Source organism: Chelmon rostratus, chromosome 5 (assembly GCF_017976325.1).
Source record: "Chelmon rostratus isolate fCheRos1 chromosome 5, fCheRos1.pri, whole genome shotgun sequence".
In the NCBI taxonomy this organism is placed as follows: domain Eukaryota; kingdom Metazoa; phylum Chordata; class Actinopteri; order Chaetodontiformes; family Chaetodontidae; genus Chelmon; species Chelmon rostratus.
The window spans coordinates 10,861,665-10,878,660 of NC_055662.1; the positions used below are offsets into that span (position 1 = coordinate 10,861,665).

A 16,996-nucleotide genomic window follows, 5' to 3' on the forward strand; every position below is an offset into this window, starting at 1 on the left:
GGCATACAAGACCAAAAAAAAAAAAAAAAAAAAATCACTGAGATGTTAAAGACGTTTCAGGGGCCCTTGACTTTTCAACGCCTTTGTGGGACAGTTAGAGGAGACAGCTTATTAAAAACCTCCTCACATACTTTACTGTCTGGCCCTGAACAATGATTAGCATCACTTTCTCAGGAAATGAATGAGTACTCCACTGTCTTCCGCTGCACAATGATATGGAAACCGTTCGTCACCACTTTACGGACAACTACAGCGTGTGTGCGCTCACGCGTTTCATAAACACCAACAGCATCACAACATCAGCACGACTCCCAGCGTGCTGCGATCATCTTCATGTGCAGCGCATGAAAGACAGTGCTGCAACCTTCACTTCTACACCAAAGCATGAGAGGAAACCACGCTCTGTCAGCTCAACAATGCACCGTCACAAAAACAGCACGGCACACTTCACTGAGTCCTGCGCACTGACACTTCAGATAAAAGTTTTAAGACGTTTCCGCCCACAGCAGCACAAAACTCAAGTGACCCGTGTTGTTATGGAAGTACCCACGATGAGTGTAATTCTGCTCTGAGGGAACAAAAGCAGGGGAAGCAGAGTTTTCTCTCAGCTCTCCTCTCCTTCTTCGCCTCAGTCTTCACTCTTTCCGTTACTTTGTTGGCGCGGGGCTCCCCGGAGGGAGGGCAGCACAGACAAGGAACAAGAGAGAGTAAGGAGGCGACTCTCGCCTCTCTTCCTCCCTCTCTTCCTCCTCCATCTCCTCCCTTTCTCCCAAGAAATCCATCTCAGCGTGTAAACCCCCTCCCCGCTTCACCGTGAGCCCATCCGAGGTCAGCGCAGAGCGGGTGGCGGCGCGTCTTCTTACCGTGCGTCCTGGCTCGGTGCGGTGCGTCCCGGCTGAGCTGCGCGTCGCCTTCGGTCCCGGGAACAAACAAGAAAACTCTCAACTAAGAGGAGAAGCGAGGGCTAATGTTTCCCTCCTGGCTTCCAACCACCCGCCTCTCCTCCCCCTTACTCTGCTCCCCTCCTCCATTTTCTCCACTCCTCCCTCATTCTCTCTCCACTCCCCTGCCAGGGCGCAGCGCTCGCTCCGCTGAGCTGAATTTCATCTGCTTTGGCCGTGAAAACGCGGAAACGTGCGTTCACGACGAGCAATTAGCACAGGCGAGCTCACGTGACGTGTCATTAAGAAGTTGGTGAAAGCCCTCTCAGAAAAGCACCAGTTGACACTTACTTTCAACGTCTTAAAAGTGGGTGAGTATAATCAAGAAATACCTAAAGTAATCAAAGTAAAAGTCGCTGTGACTGAGGTGGCGCTGATTTTTTTTTTTTAATGTACAGAACTGCTTCTAATGATTATTTATCAATGAGAATATCAATTATTTACCCAGAGGCCAAAGCGACCCCTTCACAAAGTCTGCTTTGTCCATCCAAACGTCAAAATGACAAAAATCTATTAAAATAATTAAAGCAATTACAAGTAAAAGCATTTGAGAAGCTGGACCATAATCTGTTTTATGTTTCTTTTTTTGCTTGAAAAATGTCCAAAACAATTCTTCTGTCAATTGTCGTACTGATTATTGAGCTCATCATATCAGGTGGAGTTTTATATACTTTAAGAGAATTATTTTTGATTAGCTAATCGGACTTGTATGCAAAAATCTTTTTGCAAATGTAGTGGAATAGAAAGTACATTATTTCCTCTAAAATGCAGAGTGGAGTATGATGAAAACGGTAAAAGTAAAGCATAAAAACCTCGAAATTGTACTCGAGAGCAGTGCTTGAGTACTCAGTTACTTTCCACCGCTGATCAGCTGCACAAATGCCGTCCACAGCCTGTCGTCTTTGTGAGCATCTCACTTAAACTTCATGAACTTTAATCATCTTTCCTCTTTTTTTTCTTAAATTGTCATATTTTTGTCTCATGTCTCATGCTTTGTCTCTCCCGTCAAGCTTTTTTTCTCCCTCCTGCTCTTTGCTTTCTGTTTTGTCTCTGCTTTGTTTCTCTGTAGGTCTGACTGAGGTTTTGGTTTCCTGGAGACCCAGTGGAGGCAACCGCTGGGTTTTAAAGTGAAATCTACACTCCACACCCACATGTGCTTCGTTCACTAGAGGAAGAGTCACATATATATATATTTTAAAGTCATTCAGCTGTAATATGGTCATTTAGGTCATCTTCAGTGTCCAGGACTCCGTTCTGAATATGGCAAAGCAGCATGTTTCATACTAGGCTCCCTGGTTCAGGAATAATTCGCAACATAAACGTGTTTTGGATGTAAATCATCAAGTATTGTGTTGAATGTCTCTGAGGTCCTGTCCTACTGTGCTTACGTCCATGTTTATTCATCATGTGTGTTTTTATGTGGCTCTACTATTTGAATGAGTCATTTTTACCAGGTCTCTGTTGTAAAAGTAATGATGTTTCTCATGAGACTTTCTGGCAGTGATGGAACAAGATTTCAGATCATTTACTTCAGTAAAAGTACGAATATCACAGTGTGAAAATGCTGCACATATGAGTAAATGTGCTGCATTCAAAACCTTACTGAAGTAAAAGTATATCAGTATAGAGAGATAGATAGATAGATAGATAGATAGATAGATATACTTTATTTATCCCAAGCTGGGAAATTGCAGTATTATGCAGTATTATCTGCACTGTGTAGTTTAAGCATCAAAAGTAAAAGCACTCCTGATGGTTTTGGATCCACATAACTGCAGCATTAATGCGTTTGTTGCATTTTAGTAGATGTTCAAGTTTGAACTCATTTTAACGACTTTATACACTGTTAGCTAGTTTAATCGATTTCATCTATTCATTCTCATATTTTCTCCAACTCATTTTTAACAATGAGTAGAATAGATCAACTATTAAAAAAGCAGCAACTTTGAGTGAACGGTGTATTTTCATATTCAAACACTCACCTCCTGTCGTTGCTGTAAAAGTATTTTGTTTCCTTCCTCAGATAAATCCACACTCTCCACTAACGAGCACCATCGTATCTAATGAGTAAACACATTCAAACATTCAGATCTGTGATTTTAATCTTTCTCATCACCTCAAGCAACAATTTTGTCAGAGTTGTTTTAGTAGAAAGCTGGTCTGTGTTTCCTGTAGATATCTGTCAGTTTGTGCGTCAAGGTGAACAAAATAAACAGATTTATTTTCAGTAATCTGAAAAAAGGTCAATACAGAAATTAATGGTGGATGCAAACACAACCTGGATGACTTGTAAATGCTGCCACCAGGTTTGAAGATGTTGTCAGCTCTAATTTCAGCTTGTCAGTGTAAATTCAGGTGACTGATAACTGCAGGCTTCACAGGAAGTTGTTGTCAAGTTAAAGTAACAGATCCTGGAATCTTGTGCAAGAACATGAGATTCGTAGCTGTGCCTGCCTCAGGTTGTACCCAGGTTCTGCAGGAGGATCTTACCTGTTGTAGGCGAACCAGTCCCACCTGTTTTTTGTTTTTTGTGTGTGAAGTGTTTTCCTCCATTTTTTCATCTTCTGGCAAATCATGTCCTGTGTTCCTGCATATGGTACAAAAATGACCTCACAGTGGCGTGAAAATGAGGCTTTCAGTGGTTACATGATTTGAAATTAAAGCCTATTTTTTGTTTTTTAAGTATTCACAACTTCTCTACAACTGTTGCTCATCCTTGTAAAAAGAATGTAAAAAGTTTTAAAATTTTTTACATTAAATCTACTCCAGTTCTTGTAGCATGTTTATGCCACAAACAGCATTTTGGACAGAATGCTCACACACCAAATTAACCTGGATCTAACCTGGATCTAACATGGATCTCTACATTTTCTTCATTTACTTTCAAATTACAGGATGATTCTCACCTATAAAGAACTAGCTGATGTTGTTTGTAACTGACAACACCATGATAAAAATCCAAATGAATCGCTTCGGCCTCACCGTCCTCCCTGGTCATCACACAGAAACATCAGTTTGACATATTTTGATGTCAGCAGTTTTTGCATCACCAGCTGCACCAATATTAAAATATGGGAAGAGTTTCTCAGTGAAAGTGTCTCTGTGAGTGTAGATGTGAGTCATGTCTTCAGGGTCGTAGAAGGACACCTTCCCCCTGTCGTAGTCCAGCTGGACTCTGATCCTCTGGAGACTCTTCTTCACTCTGACAGTCTCACCAAGACCATTAGTGTATTTTCCACTGCGACGCAATAAACACCAGAGTCCATATTCTGGTGAAGCACACAGCTTCCCCTTCCTGTCAACTGACTCTTTAGCCAAACCCACAGTCCAGCCAGGATGGTCTCCCACCTCCACCTCCCAGCTGTGTTTCCCTGAGCGGAAGCCCTCAGAGCCCAGAACACTGGAGTGATAAGTGTATCTCTCTGGATTATCAGGAAGCTGCTGCTTTGTGTCCCCATCTCTCACACTGGTCAGATCATCAGACAGATAGAGAGAGCGGCTTGCAGTGTTTGGGTCCAGAATGACAGGACTGAAGTGGACCTTGTCCTTCATCTTCTCCCAGACTGTGAAGGACAGGTTGCCCAGGTGTTTGGCCACATCTATCAGAGCTCCTGAGAGCAGCTGTGGATCTGACAGGGAGCACTGGACTCTGGCTCTGGTCTGAGTGGCTTTATAACTGCTGAGGAATGGCACGTTGTGTTTCTGCAGGTCTTCTTCAACAGCACAGATGCTGTCTGACAGAGAGGAGATCTGCTGCTGAATCTTCTTCATCTCTCTGCTCACAGTCTTCTCTTTCTGCTCCTCTTCCTCCCTCAGAGCTGCCAGTCTGGACTCCTCTTCCTCCCTCAGGAACTGGTGGAGCTTGTTGAACTCTGCTCTGATCTGCTTCTCTGTGGACAACAGCTGCTTCTTTGATTGTTGAATCACTTCATTGTATGTTTCCTCCACTTGTTTGTATTTGTCCCTCTTGTCCTGCAGAGACTTTAAGTCAGATTTCAGCTGGTCCTTCAGGTCACTGACTGCTTGTTCTACAGGAACCACCTTGTGACTCTGGTGCAGAGAAAACTCACAGACAGGACACACAGCTCTCTGCTCGTCCTCACAGAACCAATAAGAGACTACTGGATGTTTCTCACACACAGCCTCCTCTTTCTCTTTTTCTTTTTCTGTCTCAGATGATTCAGCTTTCTGTCTCCCAGCAAAGACATCAGCCAGTTCCTTCAGTGCAAAGTTCACTCCTGGATCTTCCTTTGAGGATTTTCTTTTACAAATGGGACAGTTTCTGTTTCCAGCTTGTTCCCAGAATTTTTGCAGGCAGCTTGAACAGAAGCTGTGGTTGCAGCTCAGAGACACAGGATCTCTGAATGTCTCTGAACACACATGGCAACTCAGGAAACTTTCAACGAGAGCAGTTTTCTCAGCCATTTGTATCCAAATTGTCTTCCAAAAGCAGGACTCACCAAGTTACTGTTCCTTCCTTTGAGTGCTGAAAGTCTTCCAATAGTTTGTTTTTCCGCAGAGATCTCACACCCTGTCATGGTGTCTCACCTTTGTTCAGCAATGTCAAAATCTGCTTTCATTTTCACTTCTGCCTGTTTCAGGTAAACTTATTAGGAGGAAATGCTGCTATGTCATGTTGTCACCAGCAGATGGAGTCAGGGTGTTTTGAGAGGTGAATATTTCTCTCTTTACTTCTTAAAAATCAAATTCACTGTACATGCATCTGTAGACAAACAAAAGGAAAACATCTAAAAAGCTCTTTTGTTTCCTGTCTACTTAATAAAGAAAATAATCTATACAGCTCATTAAACACCATAGACCTGAAACAGGGAGAGTTTTTTTCTTAGTCCTCCGCTGAGAACTGAACATTTCAGCAGGGTGACTGACTTTTTAAAATATAATTATTTATCTGATTTAAAAGGGGCATTGGCATCACATTTGCATATACAAAAAAAACTCCACGGAAGACGGGCAGAGCAAGACTCCACACAAAATCCACATCACAAATGTATGCTTGTCAAAGAAAAGCAAGTCACAAAGACCGTCAGAATATCAGAATCTGTGAGTGCAGTGAGTGTTTTCTTTTTCAGCCACTGCAACAGGCAACATGTTCTGCTAACGCCTGCAGGAATGTGTTCGTTTCATCCAGACGCACTAAATGCAGACCACTCTGTTCACGTGCATGAATATGAAAACTTTCATACAGATTTTATTTTATTTCCCTATTTTACATTCTCTTGTTCATCAAGTCATGGAGGCCAAATGTGTGTCAAGTGTACTGGGCAAAGTAATTGAATACATAACAGATTTCTTCAGGTCATAACTTGTCATTTCAGCTTCTGAAGTAAAAGCCAGAAGGACCCAATAAATCTCTCCTGAAGCTTCTTTTCTGTCAGTTGGTTTATTTGGTGTTCTTGTAGCAGTTCGTCTTCCTGAAGCACACACAGTAACAGCTGACATCAAAAGTCATGACAAAACATTGGAAGAAGAAATGTGATTCAGGCAGTAACAAAAGTCGTTTTAGAGCAACGTTTCACACAAACCTTCCAGTCATAAACACACGGTTAGCGTCTATCTCCAACAGAGGAATGAGAGGCGGAAACATGGCAGGCTTTGGGGTCTTCAGAGTCTGGCGTGCCTATTTTTGGTCATTTGGAACTGTAAATACACTGACCGCAGTGAAAGTAGTCTGTTTTGTGAGTCTGTTCAGAGTGAAAGTCTCTTCTGAACGCCAACAATTGACCAGGATGCTGCACAACAGTGTAAGCTTGTCTGTCACACAGCAACTTCAAGTGTCGATCTGCTGCCAACTCTGAGACACAAGCTGCTCCCGCCATTAATCTACTCTCCGACACCTCTCCTCAGGAGTCACTGTCACTGAATCAAAATGCTGTCGCTCAACTTGCATCACATGTTGTCGTGTTTTTGCTCCCCACATTCATTGAGATGAAGTTATCGAGAATTACGTAACAGATTCTTCCTTCAGTCTCATTTCTCTCTCGGGCCGTTTGTTTGGATCAGTGCAGAAAAGGTCGAGGAAGAAGAGCAGGAACAGAAGTACGCCGAGCAAAACCCTGGAAACGTGTGAGATCAAATCCCAGAAAGGACAAACGAAGAGCAACATGTCCAAGATGGATGGGCTCATACAGTGGCGCTAAAGGTGAAAATAAACAGGCAGCTGAAAAACATGTCTGGTGTCATGCAAACAGAAGGATCCATCTTTCATCTGAGCTCCACGTGGAAGAGCTGAGAAGTTGTGCCTGTAAAAAACAACATTTTTTGATTTGATGTATGATGTATTTTAATCATCTCACACCCACAGTGTCAATCAAAACTGCAGCTAGCATTGCTTGATACACACTTCAGGTCAAAATGTAAACACTCACACTAGATTACACTCATAACTGCATTATTGGCTCTGCAGCCACCATATATAGGACAACTTCAAGCCTCGTGGAAACTGTATGTTGAAGTCGAGCGGATTTCTCTTTGAATATCATCGATTTCACACCAAATTAACCTGGATCTAACATGGATCTAACATGGATCTCTACGTTTTCTTCATTTACTTTCAAATTACAGGATGATTCTCACCTATAAAGAACTAGCTGATGTTGTTTGTAACTGACAACACCATGATAAAAATCCAAATGCCTCACCATCCTCCCTGATCATCACACAGAAACATCAGTTTGACAGATTTTGATGTCAGCAGTTTTAGCATCATTGACTTCTCGAATGTTAAAATATGGGAAGAGTTTCTCAGTGAAAGTGTCTCTGTGAGTGTAGATGTGAGTCATGTCTTCGGGGTCGTAGAAGGACACCTTCCCCCTGTCGTAGTCCAGCTGGACTCTGATCCTCTGGAGACTCTTCTTCACTCTGACAGTCTCACCAAGACCATTAATGTATTTTCCACTGCGATGCAAGAAACACCAGATTCCATATTTCGGCAAAGCATACACCTCCCCTTTCCTGTCAACTGACTCTTTAGCCAAACCCACAGTCCAGCCAGGATGGTCTCCCACCTCCACCTCCCAGCTGTGTTTCCCTGAGCTGAAGCCCTCAGAGCCCAGAACACTGGAGTGATAAGTGTATCTCTCTGGATTATCAGGAAGCTGCTGCTTTGTGTCTCCACGTCTCACACTGGTCAGACCATCAGACAGATAGAGCCAGGGGCTTGCAGTGTTTGGGTCCAGAATGACAGGACTGAAGTGGACCTTGTCCTTCATCTTCTCCCAGACTGTGAAGGACAGGTTGCCCAGGTGTTTGGCCACATCTATCAGAGCTCCTGAGAGCAGCTGTGGATCTGACAGGGAGCACTGGACTCTGGCTCTGGTCTGAGTGGCTTTATAACTGCTGAGGAATGGCATGTTGTGTTTCTGCAGGTCTTCTTCAACAGCACAGATGCTGTCTGACAGAGAGCAGATCTGCTGCTGGATCTTCTTCATCTCTCTGCTCACAGTCTTCTCCTTCTGCTCCCCTTCCTCCCTCAGAGCTGCCAGTCTGGACTCCTCTTCCTCCCTCAGGAACTGGTGGAGCTTGTTGAACTCTGCTCTGATCTGCTTCTCTGTAGACAACAGCTGCTTCTTTGAGTGTTGAATCACTTCATTGTATGTTTCCTCCACTTGTTTGTATGTGTCCCTCTTGTCCTGCAGAGACTTTAAGTCAGATTTCAGCTGGTCCTTCAGGCCACTGACTGCTTGTTCTACAGGAACCAGCTTGTGACTCTGGTGCAGAGAAAACTCACAGACAGGACACACAGCTCTCTGCTCGTCCTCACAGAACAATTTAGGCTCTTCTTGGTGTTTACTACACATCACCTCCACCTTCTTCTCTCCTTTTTCTGTCTCAGATGATTCAGCTTTCTGTCTCCCAGCAAAGGCATCAGCCAGTTCCTTCAGTGCAAAGTTCACTCCTGTACAGTCCTTTGAGGATTTTCTTTTACAAGTGGGACAGTTTCTGTTTCCAGCTTGTTCCCAGAATCTTTGCAGGCAGCTTGAACAGAAGCTGTGGTTGCAGCTCAGAGACACAGGATCTCTGAACGTCTCTGAACACACATGGCAACTCAGGAAACTTTCAACGAGAGCAGTTTTCTCAGCCATTTGTATCCAAGTTGTCTTCCTAATGCAGGACTCACCAAGTTACTGCTCCTTCCTTTGAGTGCTGAAAGTCTTCCAATAGTTTGTTTTTCTGCAGAGATCTCACACCCTGTCATGGCGTCTCAACTTTGTTCAACAATGTCAAAATCTTCTTTCATTTTCACTTCTCTCTGTTTCAGATGAACTTATTAGGAGGAAATGCTGCTATGTCATGTTGTCACCACCAGGGTGTTTTGAGAGGTGAATATTTCACTCTTCAAACATGACTGGTGCCATACAAACAGAAGGATCCATCTTTTATCTGAGCTCCATGTGGAAGAGCTGAGAAGTTGTGCCTGTTTAAAACACATTTTTTTGATTTGATGTAAGATCTATTTTAGTCAGTCAATCATCTCACACCCACAGTATCAATCAAAACTGCAGCTAGCTTTTCTTGATACACACTTAAGGACAAAATGTCACACTCAGTGGCAAAAAGGTTATTTTATTCATATGTAGTGTATTACACACATGAATTGTATTCATTGGGAACACATCGTTGGGAACAATAAATGCATTATTGGCTCTGCAACCATCATATATAGGAAAACTTCAAGTCTCATAGAAACTGTATATTGAGGTCGATCTGATTTATCTTTGAACATCAACAAATCATCGATTTTACAATTTTCCCAGCTGCCCATCAGGCTGCACTGTGAGTGATTTGACCACAAGATGGAGCTCTGCTGTCAGTAAAGACATTTCTGTCCACTGTTGTTCCACAAGGAGAAGAGGACAGTCAGAGGAAAATCTCTGCAATTTGACTCTTCTTCACTTTGATAGTTCATCACCTTTCAGCTTTTTTCATTTAAAATTATTTGCTATAGCTTCCCTGAAAAATACAGGGGTTCTGTGCTTCTCAAGCGAGTACCTTTCCTTTTGGCACCAACATACTGTTGTCTGAAGGTCAGATGTTGCTAGAATGGAGCAGGTGGGTATCCAGTGTTCACTTAAAGATTGGCAAGCTGAAGGAAAAGCCAACTAGGACCGAAAGTGTGTCTTCTATCATCTGGTTTTCTTGTCTTGTCTCGTCTAGTCTGGAGACTCAGAGTCTTTTTGGTCCCTCCCTGCCTGCCTTCCTGTGTGTTTCTGCTTACTCTCTGATGAACACTTACATGAGTAAGAGTAGAGTTTGGGGTAATTATTGTAGTTATCAGAGGTGTTTGTTGCTTATCTTCAGTACTAATGGAACTGAATTAAGTTTCCTCTTATGTAACTCAGGTGACCCTCAACTGCATCCTAATCTGATTTGTCTGAAGAGGAACCATGAAACCATGAAAAACAGCTGTCAGTAAGGCATTTTAATTTATTTCATTTCTTTCCCACTTCAAATCAGTTAGCTGTTAGAAATTAATCATAAATAATCGAATAAAATCCTTCCTGTGGCCGTGCTGTCAAAGCTTCTTTTGAAGATAGATCTTTATAACAGGATGAAATCAGTCAGAATAAACCTGCTTGTAAGTGATTTTTAAAGAAGCTCCACGTAGTCGACCTTAAAAGAAAAAACAACTGTCGACCTTAAAAATTGAATGTGAGGGGGCTCGGTCAAGTTTTTCGAGTGACGTTTCCGACGCCAATTGGCTTAATTTCCGAGGTATGCGGGTATGCAAATGAGGGGGTGGTCTTGTGGAAACGAGTAGGTGACGTCAGTTCCCCCGTTCACAGAGAGCGAAACAAACATGGCGATAGACTCGAGTGGATGGGGGTTTACGCTAACTTTACTCGTCTTTTCTTGTGTTTTTGCGGGCAGTCAAGCCGAGGCGGCGCTTTCGGAGTCAAGGGGCAACACACGGATACTCGGCATGAGGCTGGAGAAGAGCGACACGCCGGCCGAGACCACCGAGAGTGGGGTTATTCAGGTGACCGAGGGCAGCGACACCCTCTTCAGGTTCTACGGGCTCCACTTGTTCCCGAACAGCTCGAAGCTCATCGGGTTCACGGAACTTTACTCCAGTGATAAAGAGGATGATAGTTTGGGCGCAATCGCGGTCCCCATCAATAGTACTTGTCCCGAAATCACGAAGGATATCGCAGTGACGGGGTCCATGGAAGTAAGCAACTTCAACACCTCCGGGGTGGTCAACCTCAAGATCAAGCAGCTCCGAAAGAGCGAGGTGGTGAAGGTGTTCGGCTTGTGCGTCCGGGACAAGGAGGAGAAGGAGACGACGTGGTACCTGCTGGACGAGAAGGACGGCAGACTCCGGGTGGTGGAGGAGAAGAAGTCCTTGTTGCCCATCTGGCTGCAGGTGATTCTCATCTGCTTCCTGCTTGTGCTGTCCGGCATGTTCAGCGGGCTCAACCTGGGGCTGATGGCCCTGGACCCGATGGAGCTCCGCATCGTGCAGAGCTGCGGCACCGAGAAGGAAAAGAAGTACGCGCGGAAGATCGAGCCCATCCGCAGGAAGGGTAACTACTTGCTGTGCTCGCTGCTTCTCGGAAACGTCCTGGTCAACACCACCCTCACCATCCTCCTGGACGACCTCACCAAGTCCGGGGTCGGCGCCGTGGTCGCCTCCACGGTGGGCATCGTTATTTTCGGCGAGATCGTCCCGCAGGCGCTGTGCTCCCGGCACGGTCTGGCAGTTGGGGCCAACACCATCCTCGTCACCAAGCTGTTCATGCTGTTGACTTTCCCTCTGTCGTGGCCCATCAGTAAGATCCTCGACTGCGTCCTGGGCCAGGAGATCGGCACCGTGTACAACCGGGAGAAGCTGGTGGAGATGCTGAAAGTCACCGAGCCATACAACGACCTGGTGAAGGAGGAGCTCAACATGATCCAAGGCGCGCTGGAGCTCAGGACCAAGACAGTGGAGGATGTCATGACCCCGATCGGCAACTGCTTCATGATCCACAGCGACGCCGTGTTGGACTTCAACACCATGTCCGAGATCATGGAGAGCGGATACACGAGGATACCCGTGTATGAGGACGAGCGGTCCAACATCGTGGACATCCTGTTTGTCAAGGACCTGGCCTTCGTGGACCCGGACGACTGCACCACGCTCAAGACCATCACCAAGTTCTACAACCATCCGGTCCACTTCGTCTTCCACGACACCAAGCTGGACTCCATGCTGGAGGAGTTCAAGAAAGGTTTGTGCACCTGACACACCTGGCGAGGGTTGTGATGAAATCCCATTAGTTTTAGCGCTTGTCAGGCAGGTAGCAGGGAGCCAGGTGTAACACCTCCCTGACTGAGCTCACAGCGTTTGGTTGTTTATGAGACTCTCGGCTGGTTTGATCAAAGCAGGAGCTCATTTCTGAGGCTTCAGTTTGTAGCAGCATGCCTTAAAACCACTGCGGAGCTTGACCTTTGACCTCTTTGTGGCGTCTCGGCGCTCATATCCAGAGTGTCAGGACGGGGTTCAGTGTTGTGCAGTGAAACTGACGCGACACCCTGACACGGTCGTGGTTATTAAGATGCAACAACAATCTTTGACATCCTTGATAGGATCACCGAGGAGAAAGTGGGTTTATTTATCGCAGTGTGAGTGGTGAAAGGGGTAAAGCATCACGGCGTCGTTCATCGAAAGCTGTGTTTCTTACAAAAAGGCAGAGGAATCAGATGTGACCGCTGTCAGATTTGTGAGCCGTGATATCAGAAACACTTCCCGGTTTCACTTCTCTCTCCGCCGCTTTGCTGCCTTTCCGCTCCCAGCACACACGGACGCACATGCACACGCGTGCATGCGTGCGCGTGCCCCCTCTCTCAGGAGGATGTGCACACGCTGACGCCATCCCCCGTGGGGATATATTTTTCCTTTCTCAGGCGTCTCGTCTCAAGGTCACAGACAGTAGACACACACACACACACACACACACACACACACACACACACACACACACACACACTTATTGTGTCTGTATCTCAGCTCGGTGAGGAATGGCTGAGCAGACTCTTGTATCTGACTGTAAGATGGTACCGCTTCACTGAACTTTGTTGGCAGTCTGAACTCCACGTTCATGCTGCCATGCCACTTTATCTCCCTAAATGCATCTTCACAGAGGAGCGGTCTCTTGATTCACGTCGGTCAGCGTTCCTTTGCATTCATCTCCGCTGCACGTTGACTTTTGTGTTGCGTGCTTTTGCGGTGGTGCACGGCGATGTGTGACATTTGGCCAAGAAATGGCTCTGCAGCTTGTCTTAGCGGGTTTGGCAACAAGCTGCAGTGCCTACACACACACACGCCCGGCTGCACAGAGAGTTGAGGGCAGCCTACACTGGCTCAAAGCTTGGGGGTGCGAGATTCATTGTCAGTGGTTCTGAGAATGCACTCAGCTGCTATGTATGAAGTGTTGAGTTTGAAGGTTATCCTAATGGAGAAAGGCATGGCCACCTCTCATTACTGGTGGCCACATATACACATAAAATGAACATTTTTTGCAGACCTTTCATTTTCACAAGTTAAATAATATTACATGTAAATGAACGGCAGCGTTCTGCTATTTAAGGTGCCAAGTAACAGGATGGAGTATTGCTTTGTCAGCAGCATCATCTGTCATATTCAAAGTCAGCTTTGTTGGCATTTCGGCATCAGGCGCTCCTGTGAACGGCGTAGTAGCTACATTAACACCTGAATGGGGAATAATGCTTATGGGTTTTTGTTGCATTTTGCAAAGCTTTGGGTAACTGCTTGATGACATGCGCTCTCCCTTCGAGCTGTATTGTGAATCTGGTCTTGACACCCTTGGCATTTGTTTTCTATGTACTCCTCAAGCATCTTGCAGATTTTGACTTGAGAAATCTTCTGATACACAAGTGTGGTGTAGTTTCAGTTTTGTAGTCACTGTGACCAAACAGGAAAAGACAAGAACATCCACAGGAAATCCAACACGAAGATAAGGTAATTGCTTTCTGACGCTGTTTGATTGACAGAGTTTGTTGCAAGTGGTGCAAAATCCCAGCAATGAGTACCTCGTTCCAGATTTTCTTTTCGCCACACCAGCCTCCACGCTGTTACTGTGTTGACACGGTAACACACAGGCCAATCGGGTGCTGCCCCCCCCCCCGCCTCCTCTCTGGCCTGACTCCCCGTTCACATCTGAAGTTCCTCTCACTTGCCGCTAGGCATCAGTTACCACGGTGATGGCATCCAGCAGCGCCGGTGTGTGTGCACGTAGGTTTCTTTAGGTTATGCTCAACATAATGAATCTCCTGTGTCAGCCCTGTGTTTAGACGTGTGAGGCAAGAGTTCAGTTCTGAATTGATAGTAGTAGTTAGTAAGTGGGGCTCACAACGAGCTCTCCTCGTGCTCGGCTGGTTCTGCTTGAGGTGGTGAAATAAGTGTGTTGTCTTGCTCCTGTCTGAGTCTTCCACACTCCTGAAGTCACTCCCCTGTTAGGAAGTAACTCCTCTGCAACGACCATGCAATGTTACATGCTTCTTGTTGCCGTGAGTAACAATATGACGTCATTACAGCAACAAGAAGGAATATTTCCATTGTCACAATAAGCATTTTTTTTATCATAATAATAATTACACCAATATTATTGTGATCAGTAAGATATGGCACACCCCTAATGACAGATATCAAGACTATATATTCTGATACTTCTGTGTGTGTGTGTGTGTGTGTGTGTGTGTGTGTGTGTCTGTCTGTCTGTCTGTCTGTCTGTCTGTCTGTGTACACTGGACATCCTTTTCAGTCAACATATCGTGACCTTTCAGATGGTCTATGAGGTGATCTTATTAGATAAGATTAAATTTTAATGATTGGCTGGCTGCCAATGTAGGAAATAGAAAAAGCAGACATCAAAGAAAAAGAGGAAATGTGTCAACAATGAAACTTGGTTTACATGTTTACATGAGAGGGTGTGGATAGTGGAAGGCAGTGGTGCAACTTGTCGGACAAAGTGAGGTCTACTAAATTACCGCTCCTGTTGGACTTCAGGCATAATTTAGAAAGCACACAAATACAAATGAACTATGGATTCACTGGAGGCGCGTTGCTCTCTGTCAACAGACTGTCACACGTTGTGCCCTCAGGTAGTGTGTGATATTAGCCTGCATTGTGGACTCAGGGGCTCCTCCTCCCTTAAATACCACCAGCATAGCATCAAGGCAAACACGTGAGGAGATCTTGCCTTTGTGTCTTTTTGTACATGTTTTACTGTTTGCTTTCTAACTGATAGTGGTGATAAAGAAGGCCCAAATGCAGTGGTATTGTAGGAGTACACTGTTATTAAAAACTTGTGAAATAACATTAAAGTGAGCATATATTTGGGTAGATTTTGGGTATATTGTAGATGTGTTCACCCTACCTCCTGAGCCACAGCTGCCTAAATTAAATTTTTTTCTTAAATTGGAGAAATTACAATATTATGTGCCAAAAGTTGAATGTCTAGTTTAAAACGCAATGTTAGAAGACAAAATGACACAAAATATCAAGTTGTTTTTCTTGATATTTCAGTGGTAATTCAGTGATTCCTGCATTATTTTTTTGCACTATCTACTATAATTTGCACTGCTACATTTCATTGGATTTGAGTCAGTAGGCAGGTTTGGGGCGGACAGATTGTGTGAATGTTAAACACTTCGAGGCTCTCAGGAAGTGAACCAGCTTGTGTTTTGTTCGTGGTTGTCAGGACCGTCTACATTGTCTGCAGTTTATCAGTGTTTGGGCACTTATCTGGACACCCCACCAGCCTTTAGGACCCAGTTATGCATGCTGTGGTTTAATGACTGTTTGACTGTTAGGTAGCGGTATATCTGAAAAACTGAAAAAAAGTGTAAAGAGTGTTCACAACACTGCTTTCAGACTCCAACACTGTGAGATGAGTAATTTACAAAGGGTTTGTTGATTTTGCCAGTTGAGTAAGTATGTGAGTCATTTATCAAGGAAAAATTCCAAACATTCTTCTTAAATGGGAAGATTTGCTGCTTTTCTCTCTTTTATATGATTGTAAACAGAACCTTTTGGGTTTTGGACTGTCTGTTGGACAGAACAGGCACTTTACCATCACTGTAGGCTCTGGAAACTTGTCACTTGGAAGAAAAACCTGCTGCATGTATCGTTTACATGTATGACAGACATCCCGGTCAAATTATTAAGGCTAAACGTCCTTTTCTGCTGGGTGTCTGCTGTTCCAGAGTCAGATCCAGAGCTTACGTTAATAACATGTCTAACAGATTGAAACAGTCGTAGCTACTAAATCTGACGCTCTTCATCTGTCACAACCTTCATCATCCAAATACTGAAACTCACACTGAAAGTCATACTTTTTTGATCTTAATCTTGGCTAATGGAGCAGAGGTGACAGTGAATGCATGCATCTTGCCCACCGTGTCGTCAGGACTCACACATGCAGCAAAATGCTCGCTCTGCAGCACAACAAACACTGCAGAGTGCAGAGCAGAAAGGAGCGGGTGTTTTTCTTTGTTCATCCAATCTTCACTTTGTCACACGGCCTTCGTAACCTTTGCGCCCTGACACACACACACACACACACACACACACACAGGCACAAATGTACACATGCATTTGCACAGCTACACATCAGAACACCTTCATTTACAGCATTCCTTCGTCAGCCACTGGCCTGAACTTTCAGTCTTATTTGAACCTAATCTAAAGTTCTAATCTCGACCTTTAACCCAAATTCTAGCTGTGAACCTGACTCTTTAAGAAGTCGGGGCCCAAAAGTATTTACTCTGACTCTTTCTGAGCCTTAAAGAATGAGTTTTACACCATTGAGTAAAAGATTACTCAATCTCAGGGTGATAAGGGGTTGTCAGCAGGGCAGACCTGAATCTCCACTCCTCCTTTTGTATAATGGGCGTGTCTCTCTCCTCCATCCCTACCCCCACTTATCTGTTTCTCTGTGTTTCTGTCCCTGTTCTTTTGTTTTGGCTATGTAGGAAAGAGCAGATTCAGTCACTCTTGGCACCAGTCGAATCCAGTAAAATACTATTATACC

The 16,996-nt window shown here is 44.6% G+C and overlaps 4 protein-coding genes across 5 annotated transcripts in view; 1 reads left to right on the forward strand and 3 right to left on the reverse strand.

Moving 5' to 3' along the window:
* Window positions 1–3,014, reverse strand: part of LOC121607100 (phospholipid-transporting ATPase ID-like) — a 43,558-nt gene extending 40,544 nt beyond the window's left edge. The window contains exon 1 of one of the 2 annotated variants that reach the window (XM_041937781.1): window positions 2,924–3,014. The gene's annotated coding sequence lies outside the window, so the exon portion shown is untranslated. Of the gene's footprint in view, window positions 1–863; window positions 1,004–2,923 lie in introns of those variants that run through there. The other variant, XM_041937780.1, reaches the window with a different exon arrangement.
* A 54-nt stretch (window positions 3,015–3,068) lies between these two features.
* On the reverse strand, window positions 3,069–5,504 carry LOC121607101 (zinc-binding protein A33-like). Its single transcript, XM_041937782.1, has one exon. It carries the CDS (start codon window positions 5,364–5,366, stop codon window positions 3,939–3,941), a length of 1,428 nt encoding a protein of 475 aa, XP_041793716.1. The 5' UTR covers window positions 5,367–5,504; the 3' UTR covers window positions 3,069–3,938.
* A 1,084-nt stretch (window positions 5,505–6,588) lies between these two features.
* Window positions 6,589–9,171, reverse strand: LOC121607103 (nuclear factor 7, brain-like). The gene has a single exon (XM_041937783.1). The coding sequence runs from the start codon at window positions 9,041–9,043 to the stop codon at window positions 7,616–7,618; it is 1,428 nt and encodes a 475-aa protein (XP_041793717.1). The 5' UTR covers window positions 9,044–9,171; the 3' UTR covers window positions 6,589–7,615.
* A 1,559-nt stretch (window positions 9,172–10,730) lies between these two features.
* LOC121607236 (metal transporter CNNM4) overlaps window positions 10,731–16,996 on the forward strand; it is a 44,936-nt gene continuing 38,670 nt past the window's right edge. The window contains exon 1 of the mRNA XM_041937956.1: window positions 10,731–12,172. Coding sequence (XP_041793890.1) covers window positions 10,759–12,172 — 1,414 coding nt within the window. The 5' untranslated portion in view covers window positions 10,731–10,758. The remainder of the gene's footprint in view (window positions 12,173–16,996) is intronic.

Coding starts and splice junctions, on each gene's coding strand:
- LOC121607101 (XM_041937782.1), bottom strand. CDS start 5,366: ATGGCTGAGAAAACTGCTCTCGTTGAAAGTTTCCTGAGTTGCCATGTG.
- LOC121607103 (XM_041937783.1), bottom strand. CDS start 9,043: ATGGCTGAGAAAACTGCTCTCGTTGAAAGTTTCCTGAGTTGCCATGTG.